This window comes from Strigops habroptila, chromosome 5 (genome assembly GCF_004027225.2).
Source record: "Strigops habroptila isolate Jane chromosome 5, bStrHab1.2.pri, whole genome shotgun sequence".
Lineage (NCBI taxonomy): Eukaryota > Metazoa > Chordata > Aves > Psittaciformes > Psittacidae > Strigops > Strigops habroptila.
Window position 1 is genome coordinate 33,575,029 of NC_044281.2, and position 19,127 is coordinate 33,594,155.

The 19,127-nt window shown below is 38.1% G+C and overlaps 2 protein-coding genes across 8 annotated transcripts in view; one reads left to right on the plus strand and one right to left on the minus strand.

Moving 5' to 3' along the window:
- The window catches only part of PHYHIPL (phytanoyl-CoA 2-hydroxylase interacting protein like), a 58,643-nt gene extending 41,476 nt beyond the window's left edge, over positions 1-17,167 (plus strand). For all 3 annotated transcript variants that reach the window (XM_030487338.1, XM_030487337.1, XM_030487339.1), the window contains exons 2-5: positions 7,094-7,290; positions 11,508-11,682; positions 12,649-12,766; positions 15,908-17,167. In XM_030487338.1, coding sequence (XP_030343198.1) covers positions 7,126-7,290; positions 11,508-11,682; positions 12,649-12,766; positions 15,908-16,442 — 993 coding nt within the window. In that variant the 5' untranslated portion in view covers positions 7,094-7,125 and the 3' untranslated portion in view covers positions 16,443-17,167. The remainder of the gene's footprint in view (positions 1-7,093; positions 7,291-11,507; positions 11,683-12,648; positions 12,767-15,907) is intronic.
- Positions 17,168-17,466: 299 nt separating this feature from the next.
- Positions 17,467-19,127, minus strand: part of FAM13C (family with sequence similarity 13 member C) — a 54,846-nt gene continuing 53,185 nt past the window's right edge. For 4 of the 5 annotated variants that reach the window (XM_030487333.1, XM_030487335.1, XM_030487330.1 and 1 more), the window contains one exon: positions 18,864-19,019. In XM_030487333.1, the coding sequence (XP_030343193.1) occupies positions 18,896-19,019 (124 nt within the window). In that variant the 3' untranslated portion in view covers positions 18,864-18,895. Of the gene's footprint in view, positions 19,020-19,127 lie in introns of all 5 variants that reach the window. The other variant, XM_030487332.1, reaches the window with a different exon arrangement.

A 19,127-nucleotide genomic window follows, 5' to 3' on the forward strand; every position in this document is an offset into this window, starting at 1 on the left:
ACCAGATGAGTGAAATTACGTCAGTGTGGGAGAATACTGGGGTGACATAAAAGCAACATAATGACTGTTCCGCTGGCTTTCCTTTTCCGGTTGCTGGTTGTGGGGTACCACGAGGGCTTCCTTGTGCTTTTGGCATTCCCAGTTAGTTCAGTAGCTTCTGGGTGTCTTATCTGCCATAAAAAATTGCAGCAACGTAAGGGCTGCCATGAGGTGCTTTAGCACAGACGGCCAGAGTTTGGATGAATGGAACAATTACCACTGAATCTAGTTCTTTTTTGTAGCAAACTTTCAATCCTGGGCCACAGGTCAGTGTTAGAGGTGGAGGTTCTTCAGGAGCTTGGTATGTTACATAGGCTTAATTTTCTATATTGCCTTTATAGTACCCCTGAAACACGTGCTTTGTATCACCTAGTTTTCCATATTTTTTTTTCACCCATCACAAAGCCGTTTTTCATCATACGAATGTCAAAAGATCTCATTTTTTGAAAGTGTGTTGAACTGTCGTCTTCTTTGTTGCTGCTAGAGGTAAATTCAGAGAACAGCGAGTCTTCAGATAGAGTAGGACCTCTTATTTACTTTGCTTTTTGTATAACAACTTTTAACTGAGCCTTAAGTGCCTTGACTTTAAAAAGTATTGACATTTCTGTATCTTAATTAGATTCTTCTGGGAATTACTAGATTCCATGACTTTTAACATTATGTTTATTTGAAATCTCTGAATACATGCATGTCTTCTGAAAAATTAAACTGAGTTTTTTAACAGTTGTTTTTTTGCAAGTCATTGTGAAATCGAAGTTTAAGAAATTGCTGTCCTCAAGTACTAGCTGTCACCTGGTCAGTAGAGAATGTGGCAGCTAGGCTAGTGAGCTCTTAGGATGTTTCAGTATAACTTACAGCCATCACTGACAAACATTCCACTGTTTGTGTTGTGTTTCGTTTGAAATCTAGACTGTATTAAATGCAAAGAGTTCTATTGTCAGATAAGGGAACTTCTTAATAGCAACCATTTCAGATGCAAGGACAAGCATGAGATTTACAAATTGACAGCCTAAAATGCCTTAATGTTTTTTACGAATCTTTCGGGAACATGTTTTCAAAGATCCATGGGAATGGTTTGGCAGCTCAGGGGAAGCATAATAGTGATTTTTTGAATGTCTGCCCCAAAAGCATTAGAAGTTCATGTTTCCTACAACACAACTCTAAAGACAGTGAAGTTTTATTCCTGAGTATAAAGAAAGTTAGAACCAAATAATTTGTCTTTGTCCATACAACTGAAGATTTTCCAGTGTGATGCCAAGTGAGGAAAGTCTATTTATACATGTCGAGGAGGGTTCATAATGGGTTTAAATGAAAATGTTAAGTTACACTTCATTAAACTGATGCAGTTTGCATCTTGAGGGACAGAAGGACAAAGCCTTAGCAGGAAACACAACTGACAAGAGATATTAAATTATGCAAGGAAAAGCTATTTTATCGCTTTCTTCTCCTTTCTGTTGGTTGTTCTCTTGGCATGTTTGGGCTCAGTGATATAAAGCACATTTACATCACTTCAGGGATATGTAACTTTCCACCACTACTTAGGACAGCTCTGAGTTTGATGGCATGATGGTTCAAACAGACCTCTTTTCTCCTTCTTTATTCCAAATCTGCTTAGATATTTACATTTTTTCCACATACAAAATGAGTAAATAATTTTTGTCCAGATACAGGACATATAGCTGAATTGGTTGAATCTAAACCCCATCAAGGGGAAATAGCAATCTGAAAAGCCTTCTTATATAACCTTGGTCATTTCCCCTAGTATTCAAGTCTAATTTACAGAAAAATAGTGATATTTTACAGCTATATTTTGTCATCCAGGATTACTGAAGGGATGCCTTCACACCTCCAGCAGAGAAAAGGATTTTACCTGGCACTGCCTTCTTTTAATTTCTCCAGATTTGATGGACATCACTGCAGTTGAATGAATATTTCATGAGTTTATTTCACACTGAGTAGAAGCAATCACGCTCATTATGGCTGAAATATCTGTAGTTTTTCTCTGATGATGGATGGCTATTATATCATTGTATTCAGTCATTTGCAGGTTCTGTATTCTGTGAATTTGTTTCTTGACTGCTGGATAATTTTTCATGCTTGCATAGTTCAGCAAGCTACATAGTTAATGCTGTGAAAGGTGGCATATTAGTGTTATGGATGGAGTTAGGAAATAGGGTGTGATTTGATTGCTAAATAAAAATTGTGTGAGTTCTGAATACTTAGGAGTTCTTGAGTTCTACTGCAGCATGTCTGGTATACAACCTTTCAGCATAAGCCCCTATTTTTAATGTTTCCAACTAAATAATATTTGAACTATGGGATGTCTGTATAGGGATTCTATATTTTCATTAAATGTGTATCATACTTCTTCAGTTAATTTTTTTCCATGATTAGTGCTCAATAGCAGGAATGTGTTTGCCAAGGTAATATGAGTCAAAACTTCTATAAGCAAGGTCACAGGAATCCGGAAATGTATTATTTTATTGGCCTAGTTTCATAAAACTCACTTCTGTGAGCTGTAAGTATGCTTAGAGGGTGGATTACAAACTAGACCTTTCAGGATTTCTTTTGTGGATAACTAAGAGTTTGTATATGAAATTAAAAATCAGTAGGCAGGTACTCCCTTGCCCTGCTGTGAAGTTACGTGGTTTTAGAACTAAGGGAAAAAAATGATCAAGTTTTCTAAATTGATAAAAATTTAGCAATTGTGAATGCTCAGTAACTACCAATCAGAGGGTGTGCTAAGGTTCTTTTCACCATCCTTCCACTGCTGCAGATGTAAGGGTTCAACTTGGTTTGAGTGATGAGGCAAATTAAAAAAAACGACCATCCTTTTCCAGATCTTTTCAGTGTCGACTTAACAAATTCCAAGTCTTGATCGTTTGTCTCCAATAGTGACAGATGAAAGCCATGAATTTTCAATGGGAATTTTCTGCCCCCCGTTTTTTCTTTCTTTTTCCATTCAGAGATAATTTATGTAAGTAGAAGATATAATGAGGATACTAAATTAAGTGTGTCTACGTGTATATAAATAAAATCGGTTTGTTATCCATTTGCCAGCATTTTGGCTCAGCTGCAGCAGTGAGTATCATAACTGCTATAAAATTGATTAGACAATTTAACTTGAAATTTAACTCTGGATATGGCAGAGAGAGATAAGCCTGTGAATAGGAGCATAAAACATTAATCTTGCAGTTCTCCACACCAGCTTTATTGAGATCAGCTGCTGTATTTATTCTTTGGCTTTCAGGAAATTTAAAGTCTTTTGCTTCCAGTGTGACCTATGCACACACGAGTGGTCTTTGTCTTCTTATTATATGGGTCAAGAATCACTGGACCCTTTTACTTGTTCTAAAAGTGAACTGTTTTTTTGTTAAAACACAGGTGTTTCTGCAGCGTACAGGGATGACATGCCCAGGATTTTTGGCAGGGGAGACCAGGTTTGTTTGACTACTAGTTCTTCTATAAGCTGCTGCCCAAAAGAGACCTGAAAACAGTGTCTCTGTCCAGTCCCACAGTGGCTTCCAGTGTTGAAGCAACATGAATGTCCAAAATGAAGTAGCCATTTTAACTGGAAGCTAATCTATTTTAATTTTATATGAAGCTGTTCAGAGCAACATTTCCTACGCTACTTTCATGTTCAGTTTTTGTCTGTATTGTGATGCTTCATCAAAGAAAGATCAATTTAGCCTCAGTGAAGTGGCAAAGTGACTAACATGAAAGCAGCCAGATCTAAGTCCTTCACCTATTTTCACATCCATATCAGCTGGAGTTTTGGAGTGCTTTAGGGCAACTATATGCTGGTTTTGAGCAAGTTCAGCTGCTCTTTCTGCTTTTAGTTAGACATCCTGTTTCCTGATGTTGATCTATTCTTTAAATTGGTCCCGGTATAAAGAACTGGCTTGAAGTGGGAATGCTTTATGAATGCAGTATGAAAACCAGTTCAAAATGCTCACCAAAACACAAGTGGAAAAAAGGCAAGGTACAAATGTGTTAGCTTTTTAGTCAGTTATATCTGTTAGGTTTTGATCTCCATGACATCTATAGTACACTTACAACATCCTTGAAGTCTCCAGTTTTAAGTAGCAGGTAGTCTGCTAAGCAGTGTTTTGCAGCAGCAGCATTTTTAAGTGGTTTGGATGACAATATTATTGCACCCTAATTGAACCCCCACTTTAACAGCAGATAGTATTTTCTTAAACACCTGACTTCCAAGTTTAGCTCAAAGTTACCCTTGTGCTATTGAAAATTCTGTCCATTCTTACTATTTTGTTGTATAATATATAACTGTGTATTATAGTAGTTGTGATGCTTTTATAATATTGATAAACTCTAATGGAAATATTCAGCATTATGTGCTTGTTATAAATGATGTACATATGTTACCAGACTGGATAGGATATTCTTACTCTCCTTCAGTGCTATCCTGTCATCTTAGTCAGGGTGCAGTGATGTCAAGCACTCTATCTCACATTTTTATGTCATATTGCAGTACATCTCAGGACAGAATGCTGTTCCTAACATTGAAAAGCACTAATTTTTTCAGGACCCAGATTCCAATTAGAGCTTATGCTTTACAAGAGAATGCTTGTTCAAAATTTCTTGGTGGTCTGAATGCTCGGGTGTCTGCTGCATGGGCAAAGCTGGTCACTGCATGTTTGGTTCCTAGGATCAGTCAAATCTAAGAGAGGAAAAGCATACTCTCTCCTTTTTTTATCTTGTTCCCAAGCAATGGTATACCGGTTGCTATTCAAAAGTCATCATTTACCAATGCTCACTGAATCATCCTCCTCCTTATTAGTACTATGTATCATTATCAGGTTCCTGTTACTGCCTGTCAACTCAATGGATTTTGACATTCAGGACTGCGCAAATATGTATCAAAATAGAAGTATGTATTACAAATATCACAGATATTTCATATTCTAAATAGAAGGGAAACTTCTATTTAGTAGAAACTTGGAGTATTGCTTGCTGGTGATGATTGTGATGTATTTTACTTTCTTATTTAATATTCTGTTCATATTCTGTTTGTATTTCGAAATGTGTGAAATTATTTTTTCCACTCTCAAAGAGCTTTAAATGCTTCAGGGAAGTGTTTATTTTGGATTTTGTTCCACCATAAAGAAAAGGATAGCTTAGCACTTAGTAACGCAAGTGGTTTCTTTTTCTCAGACTGATATTAAAATGTTGCTAAAAATTACCTGAAGATTTTCTGCTAGACTGCAGCAGCATCACTCTGTCCTCTGCTTAAACACAGAACCTTGCTCCTGGGCAAGTGATCATATGTAGCCTTTTCAGTGTACTTGGTAGAGCTTTCAGTCATTTTTCAAATACAAAATGCTTATAAAAGAAAGAAGTGCCATTTTCTCCCTGCTGGCTTTCTGAAATCTCATGTTGGGAAAAGCATTTACCATGTATTTCATATGAACAGGAAGCTTTCAGTAATGACTGCTATTTCTGAGTTTACTGCAGCCTGTCCAGCTGTTGAAAATGTCACTGTGGATGGCACAAATAGGGTAGGATTTTGAGCAAGACCATGCGCTATCTGACTTTGATACTAGTTGAGAAGGAAAAAAAAAAGGCAATAGGATATTTGAAGAATAGACAACCTGTTGGATGTAAATGCACAAAATGGAACAAAAATAGAGAAGTGTTATTTTTGGTTCTTGAAATAATCAGTAAAATTACTTTATTTGGAATACTAGCTGGAAATCTCTGGATTTTGCAAACTCTGTGATTGAATTTCAGATATCCATGAGAATTTTGAACAATGAGACCTTAATATTCCTGCATTGAGGTGTTGGTATAATTCTTTGACAGAGTATGCTGGGAGGTTGAAATGTCCCTAATGTTTTCAAGTCAATTTTTTATTACTATTTCTGACTAGACTCACCTTCTGTGTCCAGTTTTTCATCAGTTATGATGGAAATATAAATAGTATCTTTTTCTGTAATTAGATGTGATGAAAACCAATCCTGACAGTGTGTTGCCTCACATCTCTCCATGAGCTTCCTGTCTTCCTCATCTGGACAGAATTTGGAAGCTTGCTTTCTTACACAGAGTTTAGCCTTGTTTCTCTCTTTTGTTTCTTTCTATTCTTATCTATGTTTGAATTTTTTATTCTTTTTTCATGCTGTGTTTCTTTACCCCTTCTCTTACATCATTTTCTATATTCTTTTCCTTTTTACCCACTCATTTTTCTCATATTTTTGCCTTTTTTTTTTTGAGTTGTTTACTCACTTTTGACTTGTGTCTTATATAGTGCAAGATCATCTAATGTTTCTGAGTTTTAATGTTCATGGAATGCTCTACTACAAGGTTGCCTTGGGAACTAAGGGAAAACCTAATTTTAGGACCTGTGATGCTTTTTGGGGTCAATGGTCATTTGTTCATCTACCATATACATTTAGAAAAATTAGCAAAAACTTCCCAAGAAAACTGCAGGATCTCAACTGGGCAAATAGAATAGAAAGAATAGACCAGAAAATGAAATTGGTGCGTATGTCCCTTTTACTGTGGCTCAAAAAGGTGATCACTGTTAATTGGTTCATTGTGAAGGAGACAGTGTTTTATGTATATGTGTACATACATATGCCATCTATAAACCTTGAAGAGATTAGTTTTACTTTGTGCTCAAAAAATAGATTTAGGATGAATATGATTTCTATTTGTATTTATCTCACTGACAGGTATGGATAGGTCCATTATGTGAACTGTGGATGTTGCTGCCATCTTAATTAAACACTGTAGCACCAGATAGCTTCAGATGGTTTTTATTCTCAAACTGCACCTGCACACAGTTGTGATACTAGACCATCTCTGCAGTCTGCTTACGTGTTATTAGTGCTTATTCACGTGAGGAATTTCATCCCTTTCCAATATTTCCCATCACTGACATGGACAATTGCATAATTGTAACTCATAGTTGCTTCTGAGTACCACCTATGAGACTTTATTAAAGGCTGCTTAGAAATGGGATTGTACTGGAACACAGGAAACAGATACCTAATAGGTCTTTAAATGAGCAAATCGTGCTTATTTTTTTATGCAGGGAATAAATCACAAGATAGTGGGATTGCAGAGATGGAGGAACTTCCAGTGCCACACAACATCAAAATAAGTAACATCACATGTGATTCCTTCAAGATTTCTTGGGACATGGATTCTAAATCCAAGGACCGCATTACTCATTACTTCATTGATCTCAACAAGAAAGAAAACAAGAATTCCAACAAATTTAAACACAAGGTAATTTTCATTTTAAAATCTCAAGTTTAAGTAGACAAATCTCAGTGTTTTATTAACCTTTCAAAGCCAAACCATGAGCACAGGTATTGGACATCCAGCAAAGGTGGGTTTTGATAATCTGATTGACTTTTTATTTTTTTACTCTGAATACCTTCTCCATCTCTAGCCTGTGTGCATGTACACACAAATGCATTTATTTCATATAGACTGAATGTTACCTTTCCTACTTCATTTGAAAACAGTTTTTGAACCTGTACAATGTATTACAAGACAGACATTTTTATTCCTGACTAGTTCTTACTCATTATTTAAACAATTTATGTGTTTTGTGCCTGTCCTTGTTCAGTGACAGACTCATGAGAGCAACACGTCTTTTCAGCAGAAGAGTCACAAATTCTAAAGCACTTCTAGAAGGCTTCCAGCAATTTTAGTTTGCAGCATTCAGCACTGTGACCTGAATATTCATCTATCCGCTTTTCTCAAGCCACTGATGCAGGGACATACTGAATGCACTGCAGAGTCTGTACTTATCAAGTCCAGCAAAATTTGCTTTGACCTCAGAACAGTTGAAATGCTGACATGTCCATGGAAACATGGAAAGAGATAGAAGATTAAACAACACAATCATCTGCAAATTTAGAAACTGTTTTGGCAATATCTCTAAAAGATAAGGCACAAATGCCTTTCATTTTATTAATCTACATGGGGTGGTTTTGTTTGTTGTTTTTTTTTTAATTCATGTGCAAACTGGTGTGAAGTTGTAAAATTTGATTTTGTATAAAGTAGAGCCACCTTGGCAGATCAAATACTATATATACCTCAAAATCTATATCACAGTGATGAGACTAGTGTTAAAATGGAGAAGGGGAGGAATATACTGGTAGTGTAATAAAGATAAGCCATTAGATTTGTTTTGTATTTCTCAGCAATCCCCTAATTAACTGTTCAGTCAAAGGAGAGTGGTAGTTGGTATTGTAAGAACAGGAGACTAAAGCCTATCGATTAAAATGATGAGTAAGTTGGATGTCTTATGAGAATTAACTTCAAATTTCTCGGTACCAGGTAAAGATTCATTTGTTCATTTTGGACTTGTTTGTTTGTTTTGCCCCCTGCCAGAATGGCGCAGACAGGGTGGGCAAGAGAACTGAGTAACAACTTTCTGTGCCAGAGTACGTATGTGTTTGCTTTCATCCATCTTTAGTACTAAGTAATTTTTAACACACTTTCTAGAATGAGCTTTTGTTGAGAAATTAAAACTTGCTCAAATTTGAAATGTGCTCTAACCTTAGTATGGTTAGAGACAAGCATCCTTCCTCCTTATAATGTAGATGTACGACTTCCATAGCTGAAGCTCAGTGGCAGACCTGCTGGGTAGGGAGCTGATCACCTGGCAGCTGCAGCACCAGGGACTGGAACCTCCCAGGATTCAAAGGGAACTGAATCAGTCTCCACCCGTCCATTGCCTTCATAAACTAAGCTGTTGTATAAAGGTGAAGAATATCACTGACCCTTGTAGCAGAGCTTTTCAGAAAGAAAAGAGACTTAGCAAGCAAACCTCAGTTTGCTTGTAGGGTGAGGAGCAAGTGACCTGGGATATAGACTTCACCTCATAGATAGATACTGTACCTCAGGAAAGGGGCTCCTTTTTCCCTTGTGTACCCAGAAGAGCATACATGAATGATTCATCATTCTTTCAATACTTTTTCTGTTTGCAAATATATTTGCAAGTCTATTCAGCATATCTAGGGTACATACAGTTTTATTATTTAAGACTATTGTCATATATGTGAAGGAGGAGGTTTTTATTGGTAGTAGTATGCAAAGACTAAAATTCTAATAAGACTTTGTTGTTTTCTCAATGCAATTTGCATAACTCCTTTCTTTTTTAAGACATGGAAGTATGATTCTTGCCATGTAATAGGGAATGAGGCTCAGATAGTCAGCAAAACTAGGACTAGAACCTGGGTGTGCTTTGTTCCCACAATGTGTCTTATGAGCAGGCCTGGCAAAGAGAAGGATAAGGTGAAATGGGAGAAAGTCAAAGCTGAAAATTGAAAGCTGCTGCTTTGGCAACGAAAAGGAACTGCAAAGCAGGCATCTATTCCCAAAGAGGTGGTGTGACTCGTATGTTAATTATTCAGTGCTTCATTCTTGGAAATTATTGCCATCTAGGTACTTTTAGAGTTGTCTGGTGGGTGCTGGTGATGGAGCAGCTATCTGCAGCACCGAATCCCGGCTGTGCTTGAACTGGCATATGAACTCCTTTGCATTTCTCTGGGGGCTCAGCCAGGAATGAGAGCTGAGCAGAGAAGAGATGAAAGGAAAAATGGAGAATCCCCAGAGAAATTCCAACATGCATGTTTGAACATTTTTTTCCTGAGGTCAGTGACCTGAGGGGGAAAAAAAAAAAAAAGGAAAAAAAAAGTGTTTGCTTAGAAGAAGAGCAACAAATTAGAGTTTTGAAAAGCATCATATCTGCCTCTTCTCCACAGCTGTGCAAGAGATAAAACCCTCTGCCCTCTGTTTAATGTGGTTTTAGGTAGTCTGCCCCTTTTTTGGTACAGTTAGAAGAGTTTCCTGATACACAGCTCAAAGATAAGGCTTTGATGCATGGGGGCAATGAGGCTTTGAACGTTACTTAAAAACTGACAAAATTTATGGGGGTAAAAGCCATTACCAGTGTGTGGGCACAGAGACCTTAGCGCTGTTGGAGGCAATTTTTACCGTAGCCAAAGAAAAGATGGCAGGAAGACTAATGATTGTCACTGTCGCAGCTTTTGACAGCATTAGCAGTAGCATATTCAGTCCAGTGGGATGTCTTTGCAAGACAGTTCCAGGGTGGCAGCTTTATATGTCATTTGGGAGGTTTTTTTATTTTTCCTTGTAATTTTCCCCAACTGTTATTTGATTTAAATAAGAATTAGCAAAAAAGAAATCATGACAACAAAATGTTACCCTTGATTATCAGTCAGTCACATTTTGGTTCTTGTAACATCACAAGCTGCTAATTTTACACTTTCTTAATACAGAAACCAAAGAATATTTTTTTGCTGACAGAAAAACAATAAAAGATATTTTTCCATAATAGAAGACAAGCAAAAAAAAAGAAAAAAAAGTTTTGGATCTTGCTTACAGATCATGAACAGAAAATGTCTCTTTTCTATTTCTTTTTTCCTTAAGAGACTATTATGCTGGTATTTGTAAGATGACTATGGACTAGTATTTATAGGTGGAAAGCATTATGGATGTTATCTAAAATTCCTGCTTTTCACAAGGCAGCCATTTTACTATTCTGTGATTACTGACGTATCCAAGAGTAAATACCTCTCTCTACCACAGCTCCTCGCGTACACTGTGCAGAGAATAATTCAACTTCACTGAGCATCCTTTCACCCACAGTTCTAGCTTAAACTGTCCAGTTCTTAGTTTTTTCTTCCTCTTTGTGGTCTGTGCTACAGTCTTTGATACTGTGGAGATGGGGCATTTCAACAACAACAAGCAGCTATTCTTCTTTGTTGCACTGTGGTGCGATACACTGGAAGAGCAAAAGAGAGTATCTGAAACGGTGACGGGGTGGGAAGCAAGAGGTGCAACGGCAGGCACAAACCGTCTAGCTATATGGCTTGTTCTGGCCCTTCCTGTACGTAAAGGTATTTTGGTACATGTAGACCACACAAAGTTACTCTGCAACGGGTTTAATTTTCTCTGTTGAGGTCTGGTTTGGAAGATATCAACAGCAATATAGGTGAACTCATTGACAGCAGGAGGAATTTTGTTTGACTGAAAGCAAACAATGTCAATGAGAGCACAAGAAGCTCTTAAAGATATCCTTGTGGTCAGTAGTGTGTCTTTGTTTGTTTGATAATTACGCACAAATGGCCCTAGTCTGAATTACCTGTTTGGGCTATACATAATAGTATCAGTCTGTACGCAGTTGGAACCGATAATATACATGCAAGTTATCACCATAGCTCTTTTAGAGCAGACTGTAGACTCTTGTCCTCTGCCACTCTGTTATTTTTATTATATTTAATTTTTTATTATTACTTTTTTTTGCTTTTTCATTGCTGCAGCAATCAACTGTGAGGCATAACTAAGGTTTATGCAGGAGAGCCAGGAGTTGGGAATTACATTGCAAAAACAATGAAGGAAGGGGTTGTGAATTGGTTTGGTTGCATGCTGACTTGTGTATTGCTTTGTCTTTTCGTCTCTGTCAGGATGTCCCTACGAAACTGGTGGCCAAAGCTGTTCCTTTGCCTATGACAGTCCGCGGGCACTGGTTCTTGAGCCCAAGAACAGAATACACAGTAGCAGTGCAGACAGCTTCAAAGCAAGTTGATGGTGATTATGTTGTTTCTGAGTGGAGTGAAATCATCGAATTTTGCACAGCAGGTAATATTGCTGAGGAAACATGCACCACAGGATGTATGCAATTAACGTTCCCTATGCTGCCTGAGTGGGTTAGCCATCTACCAGTGCCAGCTAGGCTGGTAGAGTTAGAATAGTCAGACCTGGAAACTGGAATTCTAACTTCAGGCTTTGTACATGCTCAGGTTTGGTGTTTTAATGAGAGGCAGCTGGACTACCCCTTTGTTTTGCAGCAGTGTAGCTGCCCCAGGGTGCTGTGCCTGGCACCACTGTTTGTGCCAGGGTAGGAAAGCAGGCTGGTGAACCAAAGTGGAGCAGGGCCACTCATGTGCCTGCTGCTGGCTACTAGCACCTGTGGAGAAAACACAGTGTGGCAGCTCCCTAGCAGACAGCTTGCTTAAGACCTGCTACTGCTCTCCCATCTCTGGATGCTGTAAAGCTTGAGTACTGCCAACACCCTGTCTTGACAATCAGTTTAGCCTGTCATTGATTTCGAAGTCTTCCTTTAGATGTTCGTCACCTGGTGCCAATGTGCTTACCTGTGTGAAAGCTGAGTGCTGAAGTGAGTTCTCTGAATCCCATCTTGGTTGTGATAGTGTTTAGACTGGGTCCTAACCAAGCTATTTTTATTTTTAACTGTTACTGTCTCGCAACTGCACATTGTAGCAAACAGTTGATCAAATGACATAAGCCAGAGAGGGCAGTTCTCAGCTCCTCTGCAGTCCCAAATACAAGGAAACGAGCTCTAACACAGGGAATTCTGAGCTGAAAGTTGCTGTAGTCTTGCAGAGTATTTGCAGGGAAAGGAGTGGGGAGAATCAAACATGCGTGTTCCTGCCATTTGTCTGTTGCCACCATTGGAAACTGGTGCTGCTGCTTGATGTGAGGTATGTTACTGAGGCTCTGTTCCCTACTGCACATCTGCATAGCTTTTGGAGCGTATTGTGGGTTTTCCAGCCCCCATACTAGCAGATTGTCTTTTCTTTCCAGATTATTCAAAAGTTCACCTAACACAGCTATTGGAAAAAGCTGAAGTGATTGCAGGCCGTATGCTTAAACTGTCTGTTTTTTATCGGAATCAGCACAAAGAATACTTTGATCATGTCAGGTAAGGAAGTAAACATATGCAACATTGTTTGACAAATTAAGGGAGTAATGAAAATAAGTAAATGGAGGCAGCTGTGCTAAAGCTGGAGCATAATGTCTGTATGCTTTATCTGCCAGTTCAGAAGAAGGGGAAAAAAAATATAACTCATTTCCTCCACCTTGCTTAACTCAGCACTTCCATTAGGCAATAAAAGTTTGTGTTTTGAAGTAGAAACTGAAGTATGCACAAGGTCTCCAGCCTGATTAAAGTGTCTGTTGTCATAATGGAGTGTTTAGTAGCCAAGTACTTCCAGTGTACTGAGAAATTTAGAGTCAGATGTCTAATGGTAAGAGTGCACAACAGTGTGTGAAGGCATTTGCCTGTATGTAAGTTCCATCTCAGATATTTCCTCTCCACATACAACCACCCTATTTCTATTTCCAAATGTAGTAACTGGGGCTCTGCAATCCAAATGTTAATTTACAGCTCAAGTGGGGAAGGAGAGGGGGTGATATTTAGACAATTTTACAACACTTTGCTTCAGCTGGAATGGATAAATGGGATAGCTGGAGGTAGGTTCCTTATTCCTGTTGGAGACCCAGTGTGACTTTGTACACGCATCTGGAAGCATCATTACAACAGAAAAGAAGACTTTTCTGTAGAAGGAGTCAAGGCTCATGCACCGACTGAGCAGGAGCAGCCACCATGCAGAGGTAACCTTCCACTGTTAGAAGGACATGATTGAAAGGTAAGTGGTGTGTTGAAAGCTGTTTCAGCACTGTGTCAGAAGGGTGGCAGCACTGACTATGCTTCTTTGAGAGATGAGGCTGCTGCTGCGCCACATAATTCTAGTTTCCCGTGGGTGTCACACTAGCACCTGCCTAGAGCTGGAAGGTTCTTTAAAACTGGTGAAGAAAAAAAATAGTAAAGGGAATCCAACTCCAAAGAGCAGACTCCATCAGCCTTGGAAATGTCCACGTCATAGTCACGGGTATCATCTGCTCAATTCCAGAAGTGTTGTGTATATTATAGAGCATGGAGTTTGCTCTTTCCCTCTGTGTTATGGAAGAAATGTTTTATTGCACATAGTGACAGAGCTGCAAAACTCCATGGAGGTAGAAGATAAATTCCAGTTGAGGCTCTTTGAGGACTTCATAAATCTCTGCTCCCATCCTGGACTAGATAGATACCACAGAAGGGAAAAACCTGCGGTGGCTCTGAGTCTCATATAGCTTTGTTTTCAGCTATGTGACCATAGCTACCTGCCTTTGTGTTCATAGAGCTTTGAAAATTGCTATGGAGGTGCATTTATAGCTATGGGTTTGGCCTTGTTCTGCCAAATGTGACCCTGATTGCATGGTATCTTTTCCCCTCCCTCCTGTTATGTTCTTTCTTGAGTCAGTACAAGTAGAGACAAGTTTGTTTTCCCTTGTGTTAGTGAGTTATAGAGACAAAAAGATGTGTTTCATTAGGTCAGTATGCACTAATATGGTCACAAGCGCCAGTCCTTCCACAATACACAATTCCAAATGTTATGTTAAAAACCCTAACCACATGCTTCATTTTAGGAAAAATTCCTTGTTGTAGCATACCTGCCAATGGCTTCTGTGGTGTCATAACTAGTAAACAAGTTTGGAAAAGCTTATAGAGCAGTTCTAGTAGCATTGGCAAACAAGCAACTGTCACGGTGCTAAGGCAGCGACCCCTAAATGTAGGGTTTGAAGTGTGAGCTTCTGAGTAGTGTTCATGTTACTCTGCTGCTTACCTCGGCCGGGAGCGCCATAGAGCAGCTCAGATTCCCAGGAAGCATGACCTATAATTAGCCTAATTGGCCACTGGATGTCAGTATCTTGCCATAGAAATGGCACTGCAAGAGGCCTGGATTTTCAAGTTACAGAGACTGGGGTTATTCAAGATGATTTTGTTGGGGTTTTTTTTTCCCTAGTAATAGCTTCAGTCATTAGTTGTAACCCCGCCCCACATGCTCCCCAGTCAATGTCTTGTGAAAAAGGGCCAGAGAAAATAATTGTAATATTTGAATGGCCAGAAAACTTTTGTAATTTATCTTAGAGTCAAATGAAGATATGCTGCTGCTGTGGAGATTAGAAATAATGACTAAATCACAGTTGGAGACATTACTGGGTTGATTTAGAGCTGGTTTGTATGTGTACGCCTGAATCAGTTTGCTTTGACTCCTACCTCCGCTTTAACCAAGTAAAACCTTTTCCCACACAGCACCATTTGCCAGGTGCTCTTGCAAGTTAGTTAAAACCAGTGCGAGGGAGAAGACAGGCTTTCTTGGCTAGTTTCCTCTCTCCTCAAAAGAAGAAAAAAAAATAAAGCAAGAGGTGGATGAAAGACTCTCCACCCCACAGCCTCATGCACTTTTGATCTGTCACTGTGTATAACAGCACTTTCGTAGGGTGCTCAGCTTGCAAAAAAAAGGAGTTAGCCTTGTACATGTTTTCCCCTTGGGACCAGTGACTGCAGAAGCTGGATACCGACCAAAGTGGAAACTAACCAAATTGCCTAGTATTCTGTGCCCAGCTCTGCTCTGATTGAAGTCAGCAGTAGGCAAACTAGACCTGAAATTACCATTCGGGGGAAAAAACAATGGCAGACAGTAAATTGGTTCCTATAAGCTCTCTGAAAAGCATCATTTAGAAACAACTTTCCCTGGCAGTTTTCTATGTGAAATATATACTGCCTATGCTAAAAATACACGTTAACAAACAGTATGTTCAGCATATTGAGACTGACTTGCAATTTTCAACATGTGATTAAACTCATATGTGTTTATTGTTAGAACTGTAGTGGAAAGCTGAACAAATCAACTAATTAAAGATAGTGGTGGTTTGGGGGCTTTTTTGTTTGTGCTGTTCTTTGCCTGCACATAATACCCATACAGCTCACAGCTGACAGAGAAGCCAGGCTGGAAAAGCAGGTTTTCTCCTTAAGCAAGAGTTATTCTAGCTCTTCCTGAGTCTGGCATCACTTGGTTTTCTTGCTTCTAAGATCATGACACTAACCACACTTCTCAGTTTAAGGTCATGTCCCTTTTATGTCCCTTCAGTACTATTACCAAAGAGCATGATGACCTAACTTTCCACTTTTTCTTTAACATGTGTTACAAAATAAACAATACCAGTCATTCATTTGTAGAGAGCATCATGGGAATGCTATGCAGCCCTCTGTTAAGGATAACAGTGGCAGCCATGGCTCTCCAATCAGTGGGAAGCTGGAAGGCATCTTCTTTAGCTGCAACACTGAATTTAACACTGGGAAGCCACCACAAGATTCCCCTTATGGAAGATACAGGTTTGAGATTGCAGCTGAAAAACTCTTCAACCCAAACACTAACTTGTACTTTGGAGATTTCTACTGCATGTACACAGCCTACCACTACGTCATTCTTGTTGTTGCCCCTGTTGGATCACCAGGAGATGAATTCTGTAAGCAGCGCCTTCCTCAACTAAATATAAAAGATAATAAATTTCTGACCTGCGATGAAGAAGACGGTGTCATGGTTTACCATCATGCCCAGGATGTTATTTTGGAAGTAATTTACACTGATCCTGTGGATCTCTCCCTCGGCACAGTTGCAGAAATTACCGGTCACCAACTAATGAGCTTGTCGACTGCAAATGCAAAGAAAGATCCCAGCTGCAAGACCTGCAACATCAGTGTTGGACGTTAAAACTTCTCTTGTTACTTAGGAGCCTTCAAACCTCTGTTGCCCATTTCCATAGTCAGACATTTCTGTCGGAAGCATGCACATGCCGCTGTCACCAAAAGCAAACATGAGTCTTCAGAATCTCCAATAGCGTTTTTAGTACTTCTTCTCTCCTTCTTTCCCTTCTGTTTCCCCAATGCTTTAAATGATTAGAAGTCCTGGATTTCTTTCTGGCAACCATTTATACCTAGATGCTGCAAAAATTGTTTTCTGTTTCTCGCCAAATGTAACAAATTCCTATATAAACTGCTTTAGCAAAATAAAAATAACGGCTTATAAATGGTGTTTAAATATGCATTCATTTTAACTACTGAACGAATACTGGGATAACTCCAAACAGCATGAAAGGTTGTAATTGCAGCATGATTTGAATTTCGGAGCCTAGAAATGTCAGCACTTCCAACGTGTTGTTTGACAGTGTTATTTATGTTATTTATATTAGCTAACTGAAAACAGAAACTGTGTCTCAACATAATAAATATAATAGAAAAATATTTTATTTGTACTGTTGTATAAAATATTATACAATCATATAGAATATATAGATTACATTTTAATATCAATTGTATACATATGTCATGAAATCATTTTCCCTTATCAAAGATGTAGTTTGTAAACTTCAAATAGCTCTGTATCTGTTCCTGTTGCTCTAGATGACTTTAATTAAAACAGATTTATGAAAGAGACCATTTCTGATTCATAAAAGTTATAAATTATTAAGTCACTACACTGAAACAAACAACAAACCTCCTAGAACTAAAAAATTCCTTTTTTAGTATTTATACTTTTTCCTCCAAACTACTTGAAGATGGGTATGTCTTCAAAATCATGCCGAGCCATACATACAATATAAATACAAACATGGGTGGTACATAATAGCCTTTATAAAAGGAAAATCTTCTTACAGGATAGAAAACAGGTTGTTTATACGACGGGCAATACAAAATGACAGTTAAAGCAAAATACCAAATGTGATTCAACTTACTCAAGTCCCTTTTTTTTTTTTTTTAAATACTTACTTCCTTTATGTCTGGGCTATTTTCCAGAATCCCTGCTTTTCATTCCTAGTATAAAAGCCACTGATAATCCTTCTGTTAATAGTCCACATTTCACACAAATGGTCTATCACAAATAGTGAAAAAATCTTAATATTACAAAGTGTGGTGTTCTGAAAGTTAAGAAAGACGCATAATTCCAATGGAAAAATAACCTTTTATAATCTTATTTTTAGTAAACAAGAAGTCTAGCATTCCTCATCAGATAACTGTGACACTCAATTATATACCATGTACTTCATCTATCCAAAATATCTTAGCATAATGCAATTATCTAGCCTTTTTTAATATGTATATATATATATGTAGCAATCTATAACACAGGAAATACTTTGACATTTTACAAAGTGCATGCGTCTAAACGAGCTTTGGTACTTAGAAAAGCAAAAGTTATAGCATCAGGCAAAATAAAGTGCAAAATTTAATACAGAAATTAAAATTAGCATGTAGTTGATTTATTTACTGTATTTTATGTACGGTGAGCCAGGTCCTGTGAACTGTAGTGAAAAGGACAGCAGCCAGTACATTTGTTTTAGCTCTTCCCAGTAAACTGTATCTATCTATCTATTTTGTTTTGTCAAACTCTTTCTCTTATTTCTAAAAAAAAACCAATAGTTTTACTCAGCAGTCACATTCCATCCATCCTTCCTTTTATTTTTTCTTTCTTTTTTTTTTTTTTTTTTTTTTTTTTTTTTTTTTTTTTTTGCATAGGCAGCACTACTTTATTTTACTCCCAGAATTTTAGACCAAATCCTGGTTCTTTGAAGCTACTGGAATCGAATGGCACCTCTGTCTCAAAAGATAAGAGTATGGTCATGAGTTTTTCCTTCATTTGTTTTATGCTCTTGTTTCTTTTAATCTAGTGAATATCACACATTGAGAAGCAACATTAATAATTATAGTGCATGTCAATTCTGTTAAGAAGTGTGTGGTACATTATCATGTACTAAAAACCTGGAGAGTATTTCCTCACACCTTTTTAAGCTAAGAGCAGGTTAAACTGAGGCTTTACACTACATCAGCATCCTTTTAATTTCTAACATTCTCACAGTGCACTTCAAGGCTTTTTCAAAAGGAAAAATATACTATAGTCCACTCACCTGTGCTTAATGTTCTTGCATATTGCTGTCCTCTCTCATCCCAGCTAGTATAATTGGTAAAGTGCATCAAAAAAAATCTCAGAGTGTTAAATAATTGTGCAGCAGACCAAGACCTGTAAAATTACTTCCTCTTTTTCATTACTTGTTTGCTTGGGCTTTTTTTTTTGGGGGGGGGGGGTGGGGGTGGGGGTGGTGGTGGGTTTTTTTTGTTTGTTTGTTTGGTTTTTTTGCTAGAGAACAATACCACAGCATTGCATTCACTTCAAATCGTTTTGGAAATATCATGCTTACTGATGAGAACCTCCAAGAGCCTGATTTTGGCTTTTGTGTGCTTGTATTCGGAGTATTCCTCGGCCATTGGCGCCCGATCTTCTTTTTGAGGACTTCTAGGAAAAAGAAATGAAAGTGCCGTTGCTTTTATGAGTAAGAGGAGAAACAGTCTTTAAAATTAATTCTGCAATATCTAGTGAGGATTGGGTTGGGGTTTGTTTTTT